General features: G+C 44.0%; 1 protein-coding gene across 1 annotated transcript in view; it reads left to right on the top strand.

Moving 5' to 3' along the window:
• The window catches only part of LOC131183866 (connector enhancer of kinase suppressor of ras 2-like), a 436268-nt gene that overhangs the window by 319080 nt on the left and 100741 nt on the right, over nt 1-16447 (top strand). The window contains exon 13 of the mRNA XM_058154608.1: nt 3464-3717. Coding sequence (XP_058010591.1) covers nt 3464-3717 — 254 coding nt within the window. The remainder of the gene's footprint in view (nt 1-3463; nt 3718-16447) is intronic.

Genomic DNA, 16447 nt, shown 5'->3' with positions numbered 1-16447 from the left:
GTCTTCATCCTATTTGTATATTTATATACAAAGTCAACTTATTGCCCCCAACAATCTGGGTCATTTTACCTACCTTATAAAGGATGGAAGGCTGAGAGTGAGAAGAATTGGAAAAGTAGAAGAGCTTTCTTTCCACAGTTGGGATGCTCCATCACTGGAGGTTTTCAAAAAAAATATGGTCAACCATTTGACTGGTTGGAATAAATTCTGCATTGAGCAGGGGATTGGATTAGACCTCCAAGGTGCCTTCCAGCCCTATGACTCTATGATCTGTGTTCCTTGTTATTCAATATAATATACAAATGGATGAAGACTATTGTTTAACACAATGTAAGCCGCCCTGAGTCTTCGGAGAAGGGCGGGATATAAATGCAAATTTATATATATATATATATATATATATATATATATATATATATATATATATATATATATATATATATATATATTCTCCGTCTCTTCAAATGGATCTTTTCCAATATTTGAAACCTGATCCTTTGAAGTGAAAACAGCAAAGTTTTACAGATTAACAGAGTTGGAAGGGACCTTGTAGGTCTTCTAATCCAATCCCTCACCCAAGTGGGAGACTGTATACCATTGCTTACAAACGGCAGTCCAGTTTTTTCTTGAAAGCTTCCAATGATGAAGCAAAGCTGGCTGAGGAATTCTGGGAGTTGAAGTCCACAAGTCTTAAAGCTGCCAAGGTCGGAGAGCCCTGAAATAAAAGAAATGAAAAGGACTCTTGTTTTCTTTAAATAAACCCATAGTTTCTGGTGAACCAAACAATCGAAGTTTATCATGACATTTTTTCTTGGGGCATTTATTAGGATGAGGGCTGTGTCATTACAAACCATCTTTGAGTTGCCAGGACCATCTGAATACTCTAGTCCTGATCCAACTCACTCCAACTTGGTAACTTGAAAGGAAAGGTTATTTCCCCGATAAAGGAGAATATTTTAGCTCAGGGTTGAAATGAGAGGTCCTTGATGGTCTCTGAGCTTGGTTGTTTTAATAGAGTAACAGATTAACAGAAGGGACCGTGTAGGTCGTCTAGCCCAACCCCCTGCCCAAGTAGGAGACCCTGCACCATTTCTGACAGATGGCAGTCCAGTCTCTTCTTGAAAGCCTCCAGGGCAGGGGTCCCAATCCGGTAGCGATGGCGGCTGGTGGTTCAGAGAACCAGTAGCAAAAATCCCTGCTTCGCCCCCCTCAGCTGGGATCATCAGAGCCTTTTAAAAGCATTTTTTCTACAACCTCTTCGGCTGAAGAAGTTGTAGAAAAAATTGCTTTTAAAAGTAAAAAAGAAAAAGTTGGCCATGCCCACCCAGTCACATTATGCCCCCCTCACCAAGCCACGCCCACAGAACTGGTAGTAACAAATTTTACATTTCACCACTGCTTCAGGGATGAAGCTCCCACAACTTCTGAATAAGAGAATAATAACAGAGTTGGAAGGGACCTTGTAGGTCATCTAGTCCAACCCCCCACCTGAGCGGGAGACCGCACACCATTTCTGACAAATGGCAATCCAGTCTTTTCTTGAAAGCCTCCAGTGATGAAGCTCCCAGAACTTCCAAAGCCAACTTCTGTTCCACCGGGTTGATTGTTTTCACTGTCAGAAAATGTCTCCTTATTTCCAGGTTGAATCTCTCCTTGGTCAGTTTCCATCCATTGTTCCTTGTCTGACCTTCAGGTACTTTGGAAAATAGCTTGACCCCCTCCTTTGTGGGGCAGCCCCTCAAATATTGGAAGACTGCCATCCTGTCTCCCCTGGTCCTTCTCTTCCCTAGACTAGCCATGCCCATGTTTTATTGTAGATGTTTCATTACCCAAACTAGATAACATCTGATGATGCTCCCTAGTTTGAATAATGAAACATTTGCAAAAAAAAAAACCAAAACCCACCAACAACCAAGCTCTGAGAGCACCAAGGAGCCCTCAGGCTATTTCTCAGTAAGTGGAATAAAGGGATGGCTGTATATTTCTGATTTGCATGTAATTGGTCTTCTTGACCCGCCAGCAAATTTCTGCAAATGAAAATCACGTTTCTTTTTCTTCGCATTTATGTGTGCATTTTGCATTTCTCCTTCCTCAATATGCACATTTTTGTAAGCCATTTCCTAAAGTATATGGAAAAGCAGATCCCACTGTTGTGTTTAGACACGCACAGAATCTGATGAAGACGTGGGGTCTAAAAGAAATATTCTTCCAGGGGAGACCGAAAAATGGGGATTTGATGAATTCACTTAAATTGACCCTCATTTGTTATTTCTCTGACATTCCTACCTCATAAACACTGACTAAGAAATGAGCCAAAGTAACTAATGAAAGGACACAGTGGCTCAGTGGCTAAGATGCTGAGCTTGTCGATGGAAAGCTCAGCAATTCAGCGGTTCGAATCTCTAGTGCCGCGTAACGGGATGAGCTCCCGTGACTTGTCCCAGCTTCTGCCAACCTAGCAGTTCGAAAGCACCTAAAAAATGCAAGTAGAAAAATAGGGACCACCTTTGGTGGGAAGGTAACAGCGTTCCATGCAACTTTGGCGTTTAGTTATGCCAGCCACATGACCACGGAAAAGTCTTCAGACAGCGCTGGCTCTTTAGCTTTGAAATGGAGATGAGCACTGCCCCCTAGAGTCGTGAATGACTAGCACATATGTGCGAGATGAACCTTTACCTTTAACTAATGAAAACTGTCCAATGTTCTGTTCTCTCCTGCATGTTGTCGCTCCTGTGTAGACCATTTCTAATCCGGTGTCCTTGAACTTCTTCAGATGTTGTGTCCATCCTCTTAAATCCATGGTAATCTTTAGTTGAGGTGAAGTTCACCAGTGGTTCATTGACGATATTATGAAGTTTTGGAGCAATCCATCTATCTAAGCTGCTGTCATTTCTCCAAGAAAAGTTCTGAAGTCGTATTTTGTAATTATTGTGCTCTACAAAAGTTGGAGTTTTTAAAATGGATCGGATTGCTCAAAACATACAGCTCTAGATGTGATGCTTTCTTGAGCAAACTCTAGTGATTTGTCCACCATCTGATGTTTCTTCATCGTATTTAAGCCCCCTCTTCACCTCTCTTACCATTCCTAAAATCTTCCCAGAAAATTGGCATTGGCTCTGCCTGCTTTTGAAATATAGCTTTCAATGGGTCCTCCAAAGCCTGTGTTGATCCTCAAGCCAACTGAAGCTGGTCTCCTACACCAAAATCCATGGCTAACTTGAACTATGGTGTGCTGGAGACAATCCATCTAGCACCATGACTCATGAAGTCATGCTTGCTTCTACACAGTTTGAGCTTCTGATGTCTTCGTAGAAAAGAAGACACTAGAAAAGAGGACTTACAAGTCCAGGGGGAAGAAGGCCAGTTAGCACATTTCTTCTCTGAATCAACGTAAGGACAAAGATGGATCTCCTCTTTAGCTCTCACTTTCCGCTTTTTTTCTCCTTCCTCGCTCTGACAAAAGATTCTGAGAACTCGCTCCTACGATACCTGAGTGATGACAAGATCTTAGTGATCCAAGAAGAACCATTGACCCAAAAAGATAACAAGCGCGATACAGGTCGGCGGTCCAGGAAGAAGGGCAAGAACAGCGGAAGTCCTAATTATCCTGTTAGCTCCTCCGTGATGACCTCGTCTACTAATGTACGGCTTGAACCCGGGCAGCAGGATGTCCTAAATTTCTCCTTAGCTGAAAGCAACACCGTTCCCCTCTATCACGTAAGCTCTGATGTTTTTCTTAATGTTCACATTGAGTTTCGGGGCCGCATTGGTGTGGTTTTTTTGGCAATTTGGTAGAAATAATTTGTACTGTCTTCTTCTGTGATTTTTTTTTTTTTTTTTTGGTACACTTGTGATATCTCAGTGATCTCAGATCCTATTCTACCTATTTTTGTTTTGTTTTGTTTCAAGACTACTTGGGTACTGATAACTTCTGTGACAAAACTGAGATTAGGAAAGTGGAAAATATTTGTTATTACTATTATGATTACTAATACCACTACATTTAAGGACAGTTGGGTCCTTAAAACAAGTTGTGTTCCTTTACACACTGCCTTCTAAATTCTGTGCACCTCTTCAGTGGTGAAATCCTCCGCTGGTGGCCACTGGCTCGTTGCCCACAGATGTGCTGTGCACACCAGATGCGCGCTGCAGTGTGCATGCGCAGCGCATGCCAGATGCATGCTGCATACGTGTGCATGCACAGTGCGTGCCAAATGAATGCTGTGAATGCGTGCGCAGGGCAAACCAAACACATGCTGCATGCGCGCGCATGTATAGTGCACACCAAACAGGTGCTTCGCATGGAAAAAGATGTCATTTGAAGGTAAGTAGAACAGCAAGGGGGGGGAACAGCTGTGCCATGTGATTTAGATTCACTCTAGGATTTCCTGCTTTCTAGAGAATATAAATCGCACGGCACAGCTGATCATCAGAAATACCAGTTCGGACCAACCGGTAGCTTTTATTACTACTGGTTCGCCCGAACCAGTGCGAACCAGTAGGATTTCACCACTGCACCACTCCTCTTTTAATACTAAGTGTATAACCTACAACTTCATGCTGATCTGAGATTTGCTGAACTGAAGGCCAATTCAGCCACCATTGTGTGTGTGTGTGTTATATCAATTTCATGTATGTATGTGTTTTCACTGATTTATAGATTTAAACTCTTTGCACGCGATAAAAGTTTGCTTTAGTTTAAGTGGCTGTATACTAGTCCTCAAAAGGAAGATTACATTATTGTCTCGGATAATTTACTTTTAAAACGAGAAGTTTGTTTGGATTAATTGAGAAGAGACTAAAGGAGGGAAACCGAGTATTGAATCTGAAGCAAATATTTGGAAATGTGATAAATGTTTGCAATAGTGGCAAAAAATCTGTAGCTCGGGTGTAGGATGGAGGCTGAAGGTTCATTCCCCGAGCTTGTGGGTTGGTTTCTAAACATTTCGCTACCAGGCTAGGTAACGTTTTTGCAGTCATTTTTTCCAAGATTTGGAAGATTTTTTTTTGCTACTGGTCCTGTGGGTGTGGTTTAGTGGGCGTGGCTTGGTGGTGGGGGTCATGTGACTGGGTGGGCGTGGCTATGTAACCATGGTTACATAGTCACCATGTGACAGAAGCTCACTAACAACGTCCTGCTGGAGCAGAGTTGGACTAGATGACCTCCAGGTCCCTTCCAGCCCTGGATTATCCTCTGAAGCTGCGTCTAGTGCCAGGTTTGTACTCCTTCCTTCCTTCCCTCCCTCCCTCCCTCCTTTCTCTCTCTCTCTCTCTCTCTCTCTCACAAAAACGAAACCCCCACACACACATACACTGTTTTTTGGCTAGCAGGCTTCAGGGAAGCCTGCTGGGAGCAAAAAGAGACTCCTCCCCCCCCCCAGTTTTTTGGTTAGCACCCAGCTGAGCTGTGCAATCATCAGAGGCTTTTTTTTTTACTTTTAAAAGCATTTTTTCAGCCAAAGGCTCCGCTGGGCATGGGGGAGAAAGGGATTTATTTTATTTTATTTATTTATTTATTTATTTTTATTTATTTGTCACAACAGTATATATAAGCATACGCATGAAATAACTATACGAATTTGACACAATCAAAGGGAACACTAGGACAGGAATGGTAGGTACGCTGGTGCTCTTATGCACGCCCCTTACAGACCTCTTAGGAATGGGGTGAGGTCAACAGTAGATAGTCTTGGGTTAAAGCTTTGGGGATTTTGGGAAGAGACCACAGAGTCAGGTAGTGCATTCCAGACATTAACAACTCTGTTACTGAAGTCATATTTTCTGCAATCAAGATTGGAGCGATTCACTTTAAGTTTAAATCTATTGTGTGCTCGTGTATTGTTACGGTTGAAGCTGAAGTAGTCTTCAACAAGAAGAACTTTTTTGCTACCGGTTCTCTGAACCACCCACTGCCATTGCTACCGGATCGGGCGATCCGGTCCGAACCAGGAGCATTTCACCCCTGCCTTTATCATATTATTCCGATATTATGCCGAGCAAAAATAATTCCTTTTCCAAGATTTCAAACCATTGTTAAACAAACAATCGTAAGTCAAGAACTACCTGTAAATTGGCACGGATACAGCTGAAGCAAAACTGGGACTGTGAATTAGTTGTTTACCTAGATGCCAGGTACTAAGGGAAATGACCGCCTAAAAGGTCTCTCTCTATTCCAGCAGAATTTCTTTTCTCTTCCCTCCTCCCCCCCTTGGTTTTTGTTCACAGCAGGGCCTGTTTTGGAAATTACTGTTTTCATTACAGCTCCAGCAAGAAATATACTCCAGGTAACCAAACCTGGATGATAACATAATGGGTAAATGCACATAGGAAATAAAATGTAGCTGTGGGTTTTTATGAGTGGCCATTGAGTGCATTTGGAAAATTGGAGCATTTCGCCTGTACGGGAAGAAAGTCTAAAATAGCAATTTAGCTAGGCGCGCCGCATATAATGCCTAAAATCCATTTTGACTGTGAAAATCCGTGGAGCTACAGCGTTGTAGTTTGGTACGCCCTCCAAACAATAACAATAACCAAGTTAAATCTATGTGGATGCAGCTCCAGAGAACATTTTTCTCTTTATAATGTGCAACGGAACAAGCCGATGCATTTCCCTAGGTTTAATGGGTGAAAATTTCCCACGTCAATCTTCTGCCATTTTTCATTTCTGTCTACTCTGATTTGAGCCCGTCGGGTTTCTTTAAACGGCTTCCTATTTACTTGATGAAAAAGTGTGTCAATTTCCATTCTGGAGCTTCCCAAGATATCACAGACAGACAGACAGACAGACAGACAAAGAGACACACCAATATAGAGAGGCATCATTTGAGCCGTACCCTTCAAGGTGCCCTTTAACCCAGCGATCACCAACTGGTGATCCGTGGACCACTAGTGGTCCGCGAGAGCATTTTGGTGGTCCGCAGAAAAATTATTTGCATTTTTTATTTTGCACTAAATCAGGGATCCTCAAACTACGGGTCCTGGGCTGGATATGTGCAATGAACATTTCTGTTGCTGCAGAGAGTCTCCCCCTTCGGGGTCTTTTTGTGTGGGTTGGAGGGGGCAGAAATTCTGACTTGGGGTCTGCTTCAGGCTCCTGGTGTGGGGCTTTGGGTGAAGGCTGGGGGGAAGAGCCATTGGTGGCAAAGACCCAGAGGGCCTTGTTCCAGTGGGACTGTATCATGGCCTGGAACTGGCTGACTATCTCGCCGGTACCTGCTTGCACTCTCACAGATCTTTTCTTTGCTTGGAAAGCCTATGCTCCTAGTCCTCAGTGAGGTGCTTCTGCTGAGCCTCCTTCTTGGCCAGATCCAATTTGACCTGAGCTGTTTTGCCAACTCTTTCTCGTGGTGGCTGCTTAGCTCCAGCAACTGCTTCCTGTTGGGGCCCTAAGGAACCTGGGTGGGGAGGCGAGAAGTGGCTGGGAGGGGAGGGGCGAGTAGAGGCTGGTGAGGTGCCCCTCGACGTGAATGACATCGAGTTGGTCACGCCCACCCAGTCACATGACCACCTAACCATGCCCACCCACGGGATTTAAAATTATGAATTTATGGTCCCTGAAGTCCAAAGGTTGGTGACCCCTGCTTTAACCAACCAAAGGCAGTCCTCGGCTTATGACCGTCTATTTAATGACCGTTTGAAGTTACAATGGCACTGATAAAAGTGACTTATGACCGATTCTCGCACTTACAACTGTTGCAGCATCCCCATATTACGTGATCAAAATTCAGACACTTGGCAACTGACTCATATTTATGACGGCTGCAGCGTCCCAGGGTCATGTGATCCCCTTTTGTGACCTTCTGATAAGCAAAGTCGACAACCCTATTACTGTTCTGTTTAGGCTTCCCCAGCAGCACAAAGCCGAGTTCGCATCCCGATAAACCCCTTTTATTTAATTGACAGTGAATTTCTCTCCAGCAAAGTCTTTTCCCGTCTTTCAAGATAGTTCACAATTACCAACCTTTATCAGGCTTGGAGAGTGGCCAGGTCGATATCTTTCAGACGCCACACTGTAACCGACAATACTTGGCAAGAATGCAGGAACAGATCTTCACCCAAATGAACGAATTGTCTCCTGCAAACTCCACTCCCCTTCACTCCTATTTATTCCCTGTGAGAGGGGCCGTTCACCATCCACCTGTGGCTTTACTCCTGAGTCGACCCTTGTTCCTTAGCTGTTCCCTTCTCTTGGCAGCTCTGCGCATGCACACACTGGGAACAGGCTCCAGCTGTTCATCTGCCTCACTGATGTCTGACTCCGAAGGCAGCTGACAACTGTCAGACGGTCCTGGCCCCATCTCTGCCTCCGACACAGAGCACTCATCAGAGCCTTCCCCAGACTCCAGGAATGGCCCATATTCCTCCCGCACTGTCCGAATCTGCTGCCAGATCCACTGGCTGCTGGCGGGCCACAACAATTACTAACTTAACAACTATAGTAAATCACTTAACAGCTGTGGCAAGAAAAGCCGTAAAATGGGGCAAAATTCACTTAACCAATGTCTCACTTAACAGCAGAAATGTTGGGCTCCATTGTGGTCCTAAGTCGAGGACTGCCTGTAAAGATTTGGTGGATTTGGAGGTTCTGGTGCTCCAGAAAGGGCAACAGAGATGCTCAGAGGATTGGAAATTTAAAGTTGTAGTAGGAAAAACTGAGAAAGCAGGGAACGTCCACCTGCATTTCATTTCAGAAACCCGAAGTCTATACAGCAGGCTTTCTACGGAAAGCCAGATGGGTTGTTGAACGTCCAGTCCTAGGAAGACATATAAGGTTAAAGGTAAAGGTTCCCCTCACACATCCATGCTAGTTGTTTCCGACTGTAGGGAGTGGTGCTCATCTCTATTTCAAAGCCGAAGAACCAGTGCTGTCTGAAGACATCTCCATGGTCATGTGGCCGGCGTGACTCAAAGCCAAAGGCGCACGGAACGCTGTTACCTTACCACCAAAGATGGTCCCTATTTTTCTACTTGCAATTTTTATGTGCTTTCAATCTGCTAGGTTGGCAGAAGCTGGGACAAGTAACGGGAGCTCACCCCGTTACGCGGCACTAGGGATTCGAACTGCTGAACTGCTGACCTTTTGATCAACAAGGTCAGCGTCTTAGCCATTGAGCCATCGTGTCCCTTTTAGAAAGACATATAAACGACCCCATAAAAGAGGTGCCAGGCTTGGAATTAACATGCCCGCAATGGACAGTCCCAACTGGGAGTCACACTTCACACAGCATCTGCCAGGATTCAGTGTATAAATGCAGCATAGTATCATCTACTCTCGATGTGACTGCAGGATCCGTGGTGGTGTGGTGGTTAGAATGCAGCATTGCAGGCTAACTCTGCTCACTGCCAGTAGTTCAGTCCTGACCGGCTCAAGGTTGACTCAGCCTTCTATCCTTCTGAGAGTGGTAAAATGGGGACCCAGATTGTTGGGGGCAATAGGCTGGCTCTGTAAACTGCTTAGAGAGGGCTGTAAAGTACTGTAAAGCGGTATATAAGTCTAAGTGCTATTGCTGTTGTTTTCTGATGTCAAACCAGGGGTGAAATGCTCCCGGTTCAGACCAGATCACCTGATCTGGTAGCGATGGTGGCGGGTGGTCTGGAGAACCACTAGCAAAAATCCCTGCCCCGCCCCCGCATGTCCAGCTGAGCCACGCGATCATCAGAGGTTTTTTTTTTTCTTTTAAAAGCATTTTTTCTTCAGCCGAAAAAATGCTTTTAAAAGTTAAAAAAAAGCCTCTGATGATCACGCGGCTCAGCTGGGATCCTCAGAACCTTTTAAAACCATTTTTTCTACAACCTCTTCGGCCGAAGAGGTTGTAGAAAAAATGTTTTTAAAAGTAAACAAAAAAAAGTTGGCCACACCCACCCAGTCACATTACCACCACCCTCCTCCAAACCACACCCACAGAACCAGTAGTAACGAATTTTACATTTCACCCCTGCGTCAAACTGTAGATCACATCATGACTGGCTATAAGCCAAGAGCACATACCAGTCCAGTATCTGACTTTTTTTTTCATATAAATAATGCTGCACTTTAATGATTAGATGGCCTAGACATTGTGCTCTGAAGATGGGTTAACATTCAAATTTTATTGTGATTTTTTTAAATCTAAGTGAAATGTGAACATATATTCCAAGCCCATGTATGATATGCCATAGGCTAAATAAATAAACTTTGGACCTGAAGCAGTGTCACTAAAATAGAAGCTCACCCACAAGGCAAAATCAAGCCAGCCAATCCTTTCGTTGTTTTTGTTCTGAAAAAAAAAATGTATGCATTTATTGACATTTTGAAGGACGTATTCATGCAGGCCACAAGTCTTTGATGTAGAAAATATTTTTTTAAAGCCGAAACATCATGAAGAGCCACAAGGTTATTTCAAGAGCGGTATGCTTATGGCACAGACATCAGCAGGAAGATTCAATCAATGAAATTTAACACACCGACATGAAATCCAATAGAGTGGCCATTAACTTGATTCCTAACGAAGCCAAGTGATTTATGGCTCAATATGATATGGCCGCCACATCTCCAGCTTGTTCAGCAAACAGTTCCTTAAACACATCATAGTACATGACGAGCATTCATTTAAGAAAGATGCATGGGACATATTATTCCTCTCCAAAGCTGAGTTTATACCTTAAGCTGTGATACTCAAGATGCATGTTGTGTGAACTCATCATTGTGGCTTGTAAAACCTTAGCAAGGCCACACTTGGAATACTTGGGCCGGTTTAGCTCAGGCTGGTAAAGCCTGTTATTAAGAACACAGAGCCTGCAATTACTGCAGGTTCAAGCCCGGCCCAAGGTTGACTCAGCCTTCCATCCTTTATAAGGTAGGTAAAATGAGGACCCAGATTGTTGGGGGGGGCAATAAGTTGACTTTGTAAAAATATACAAATAGAATGAGACTATTGCCTTATACACTGTAAGCCGCCCTGAGTCTTCGGAGAAGGGCGGGGTATAAATGTAAACAAACAAACAAAAAAAAAATACTGTATTCATTTTGGTCACCTCATTATAAAAATCAGTATAAGAGTATAATGTAGCCTCGCCCAGACTCTCAAACGGAGGTTTCAGAGGCTGAAAAAAGCCTCTGAAACTGAAATGGAGCTACAGAAAAAAAGCCTCTGAAATGAAGTTTCAGAAAAAAAGCCTTCAAAACAGAGCTTCAGAAAAAAAGCCTCCGAAATGCAGCTTCAGAAAAAAAAGCCTCCAAAACAGAGCTTCATTAAAAAAAGCCTCCGAAACAGAGCTTCAGAAAAAAAGCCTCTGAAACGGCAGAAAAAAGGCCTCTGAAGCAGAGGTCACAACCAATGAACTAAAATTCACCTCTGGGAACAGCTAATTGGGGGTATTCCGGGAGGCCGATCCACCTGCCAATCAGCTTTTTTCTTATTTTCCTCCCCAAAAACTAAGGTGTGTCTTATACTCCGAAAAATACGGTACATTTGAAATACATTTCCAGATCATTTTTATGGCGACATCTGCGGCCTTTTGGTTTCCAATCTGAGTGGAGCAGGTTTGATCTTTAAATTACAAAAGGCTTCAGCTTCTGTGGGCAGGTAATTGCAATGACGTAAAAGCAATCTCAGCTTTTTGAAATCTGTCCTGGGAGATTAGAAGATCAAGATCGATCCAGTCTGATTTGCATCCCTCTTTCTATCATCTGCATCTCCAGGCACTAATTTTCAAAGAGGAAGTAGTTCAGACACACTCGCTGGCCGAGTAATGAAAACTCAGAAGCAGATCTGACAAAGGGATTTCATCAAGGGTGGATGAAAGTAAGGCCATCAGTTTGACCAGGGCTGCAGACCAGAGGTAGGTTTCAGCAGGTTCTGACCAGTTCTGGAGAACCGGTAGCAGAACTACTTGCATAGCTTCTTCTCCAGAAAGATTACACTACTAACCAGAGCATACAAAACATTTGCTAGACCAATTCTCGAATACAGCTCGCCTGTCTGGGACCCACACCTCATTTTGGACATTAATACAATTGACCGTATCCAGAAATATTTTACAAGAAGAGTTCTCCACTCCTCTGTTCACAACAAAATACCTTATGCCACCAGACTTGAAATCCTGGGTTTAGAAAATTTAGAACTCCGCTGCCTTCGGCATGACCTGAGTTTAACTCATACAATCATCTGCTACAATGTCCTTCCTGTTGAAGACTACTTCATCTTCAATTGCAACAATACACGAGCACACAATAGATTTAAACTTAAAGTGAACCTCTCCAATCTTGATTGTAGAAAATATGACTTCAGTAACAGAGTTGTTAATGCCTGGAATGCAGTACCTGACTCTGTGGTCTCTTCTCAAAATCCTCAAAGCTTTAACCAAAGACTATCTACTATTGACCTCACCCCATTCCTAAGAGATCTGTAAGGGGCGTGCATAACAGTACCAGTGTGCCTACCGTTCCTGTCCTAATGTTCCTCTTGATTGTATCCAATTTGTATGGTTATTTCATGCTTATACTTATATATAGTTATGTTTGACAAAATAAATAAATAAAAATAAAAATAAATAAAAACTTTTGAGTAGTTCTGAGAACCGGTAAACACCACCTCTGACTGGCCCCACCCCCATCTATTCTCTACCTCCCGAGTCCCAGCTGATCGGGAGGAAATGGAGAGTTTACCGTATCCTTCCCCTGGAGTGTGGTGGGAATGGAGATTTTACAGTATCCTTCCCCTGCCATGCCCACCAAGCCACACCCACCAAGCCATGCCCACAGAACCGGTAGTCAAAAATTTTGAATCCTACCACTGCTGTAGACCCAGACATGGGAGAAAGAGTATTGCAAAATTTAAGAGTTGCCCTAGCTTGCCCGCAGAAATCACCATGGCCAGTAGAGGGCAGTAAGGACAAAAAATGATATTCTTTGCTGCCATCTACTGCTCATACAGATGTTTATAGCATGGAGTTTGGTTAGTTGGTTGGTTGGTTGGTTGGTTCATTTTGAACATTTATATAGCTGTCCATCTTTCAGCCAACTCCGAGCAGTTCCCAATCAAAGATTAAAAAATATACAACATTTTAAAAAACCATAAAACCCAACAGGTTAAAACATAAAACATTAAAAACCTGGGCCAAGCCATAGTAACAGACCATCACCTGATCTCTCAGTGCTTCGGTGGAGGAGAGGGGTACCAGGTCTTTAAGGTCATTGTTGTTGTTGTTGTTGTTGTTGTTGTTGCTGTTGTATCACTAAGTCATGTCCAAATCTTTGTGAACCCATGGACCACAGGCCTCCCTGTCCTTCACCATCTCCCAGAGTTTTACCCCTATTTTATGTTCATTGACACTATCTAACCATCTCATCCTGTGCCATCCTCTTCTCATCCTGTGCCATCTTCTTCATCTTTCCCAGCATCAGGGTCTTCTCCAAGGAGTCCTCTCTTCTCATTACTTAGCCAAAGAATTTGAGCTTCCTTTAAGGCCTTAGGTAAAGGTAAAGGATCCCCTAGGCCTAGCACATATGTGCTAGTCATTCCCGACTCTAGGGGCGGTGCTCATCTCCATTGCAAAGCCTCCGTTTCAATAGAATAGAATAGAATAGAATAGAATAGAATAGAATAGAATAGAATAGAATAGAATAGAATAGAATAGAATAGAATACGGGTTTTTTTTATTGGCCAAGTGTGATTGGAGCCATCCTATTTGACCTGCTAGGAAAAGGTAGCCCTGCAGGTAGCATGGGTCTGTATCATCTAGGGCTTTATAGCCCTAACTGAGCTATTACATAAGCCAGTTGCTAAATCAGGAATTCCGTAGCCTGTGGAATGCATGGCTCAATGACTCCCTATTTTTGCAGCTGGATTCTTTTGCTTCCAAGGTGAATGGCTAATGCAGCTCTTGATTGAAAAGCAAGAAGCAGTGGGTAATAAATTTCATTTATTTCCTTTGCGTCACCCATAGACTGAATGGAAGGGGGGAAAAAGTGTGAGTTTTTGTTTATTTTTGTGGAATTCTGGAAAATTTAGGAGGATTGTAACAGGGGAAAATGGGGCTGTAAATCTTGCAGTTTAATCCCTGGGACCCCCTCCCCAAATGGCTCCTGTCACCATCCATTACTGGATTGCAATGCTTAATATCTATCCCAGGTAAAGCTAGCTAGGTGTATGGTCCTTGGTGCTCTCTGAGCTTGCTGATTTTCTTGCAGATGTTTCATTATCCAACTAGGTAACGTCATCAGTGCACTATTGATGCAACCTAATTGGGCAGCGAAATGTCTGTAAGAAAACCACCAAGTTCAGAGAGCACCCATATTTCAACCCTGAATGCTCTTATATCTGCTAGTTAGGTATCCATGATAAAGTGACCGGGTATGAGCCTCGGTGGCAGAGTGGTTAGAGTGCAGTAGTGCAAGCTGCTTCTGCTGAATGCTGGCGGCCTGCAATTTAGCAGATCGAATCTCACCAGGCTCAAGGTTGACTCAGCCTTCCATCCTTTCAAGGTCGGTAAAATGAGGACCCAGATTGTTGGGGGCAATATGGTGACTCTGTCAACTGCATAGAGAGGGCTGTAAATGTTGTGTCTGCGCCCCCCCCAAGCCAGGCCTCCTGCCAGAAAGTGACTTGGAAAGTGAGGGGGAAGGGCCGTCAGGACTTCAGCTCCAGGAGCCAGAAGCAGGCCAGGTGGAAGAGATAACGAGGCCTCCATCCCCTGATTCTTTCCCGCCCCCCAGGCCACGCCTTCAGATCCAGCTGATAGCAATCAGGCTTGGTTGGATCCTAGGTTTCGTAGGCAGAAGAGGAGGGAACAACAGAAGCAGGGGTGGGGCAGGCCTAGGAAGTGCTGAGTCATGGAGCCACACCCCACAGGATATAAAGGCAGTGAGCACTGCTGTGTCTCTTTGTAGCCGGCAAATCAACTGATTAACTGAGAGCTGAAGTGACTCACCAGCGTCAAGGGAGATATCAGAGAACTTGGCAGACGTTCGCTATTCTGCTGCCAGAGCTGATAGTGCCGGCTAATTAAGCCATCACTCGGACAGAGGTGAAGGAGGACAGAACAGTAAAGCACTGTGAAGCGGTATAGAAGTCCTATTGTTATAGCTATAGGCTGTAAAACTCCAGCTAACCACCAGATGGCATCAAAGTAATTTGAATCTCTTTTCTGAGGTCTAATGGTTGTTCTAGTCTAAAACTTCCCATCCCATAATACCGTAGCCCAATCTGGAAAGCATTTTATGGCTGAGAGGCACACAGCTCTCATACACATACCGTTTTTAAAAGAGCATATTCTAACTGTGATGATTTATGCATTAAATTCAACGCAACATTTATTTGCTCCTGTATTTAATCAGCTTTCCCAAGATCTTGGCTCATCCCTAATCATTCTGTGAGTGCTACCAGAACTGGTCAGTTGACTTAGTGATGGGTTGCAAAATGTGTCACTTTAATTAAAGTCGGCACCTCCAAATATCATCTCTAATCCCCCTGTAGATTGATTGGAGTTGGTTCTTAATGGAAGCTTAATCTGCATATAATCAAGGAAGGTGAGCTGTCTAAATATAATTTCTCGTTCTTTACAATCATGTAATTATCACCGTTAAAACTTGGAAGATAGTTGTCTACCCTCCTTAATGTCCCTCTGGAGCAAATTTAAAGAACATTTTGTGCTTTATTAATTTTGTTTGAGTAACCAGCGTTTTATATGAGGCTTCTCTTCCAGTTACGATGTTTGGACAACCGCTGTAAAGCTGTCATTTTAGTTAGAGAACCAAATGACTCTTCTCCTTGCTCTGAAACTGTAGCACTAGGATGTGATGGTACCTTCATGCAAAGCTCCAATGCATAACATGTACCCACAGCTGGATCTGCCAAGTTTTGTTTTTAAATCATGCATCGGTATGCAAAGAACTAAGCTTTCAGTCTTACAACAACATCAGCGTACAGATTCCTGGATGGATACATTAAAAAAAAACTGAATTTTTGCTGCCAAATCTCAGCACCACAAGGCGGAATACCTGGAAGATGCTAAAGGCAATAATATCTGGAGAAGGAGGAGTGGGGGGAGGAGGGGGAGATGGAGGAGATGGAGGAGGAGGAGGAGGAGGAGGAGGAGATGTAGGAGGAGGAAGAGGAAGAGGAAGAAGGTGGGAGGAGGAGGAGGAAGAGGGAGGAGGAGGAGGAAGGGAGGAGGAAGAGGAGGAGGAGGAGGAAAAGGAGGAGAAGAGGAGGAGGAGGAGGAGAGGGAGGAGGAGAAGGAGAGGGAGGAGGTGGTGGTGGAGGAGGAAGAGGAGATAGAGGAAGAGGAGAGGGAGGAGGAAGGGTAGGAGGAAGAGGAAGAGGAGGGGAGGAGAAGGAGAGGGAGGAGGATGGCAGGAGAAGGAAGAAGAGATAGAGGAGAGGGGAGGGGAGGAGGAAGAAGAGGAGGAAGAGGAGGAGGGAAGGAGAAGGAGCAGAAGAGGGAGGAGGAGAAGGAGAGGAAGGAG

This window comes from Ahaetulla prasina, chromosome 11 (assembly GCF_028640845.1).
Source record: "Ahaetulla prasina isolate Xishuangbanna chromosome 11, ASM2864084v1, whole genome shotgun sequence".
NCBI classification, from domain to species: Eukaryota; Metazoa; Chordata; class Lepidosauria; order Squamata; family Colubridae; genus Ahaetulla; species Ahaetulla prasina.
Note: the sequence above shows the minus strand (reverse complement) of the source record. Positions and strands in the feature narration are given on the sequence as shown.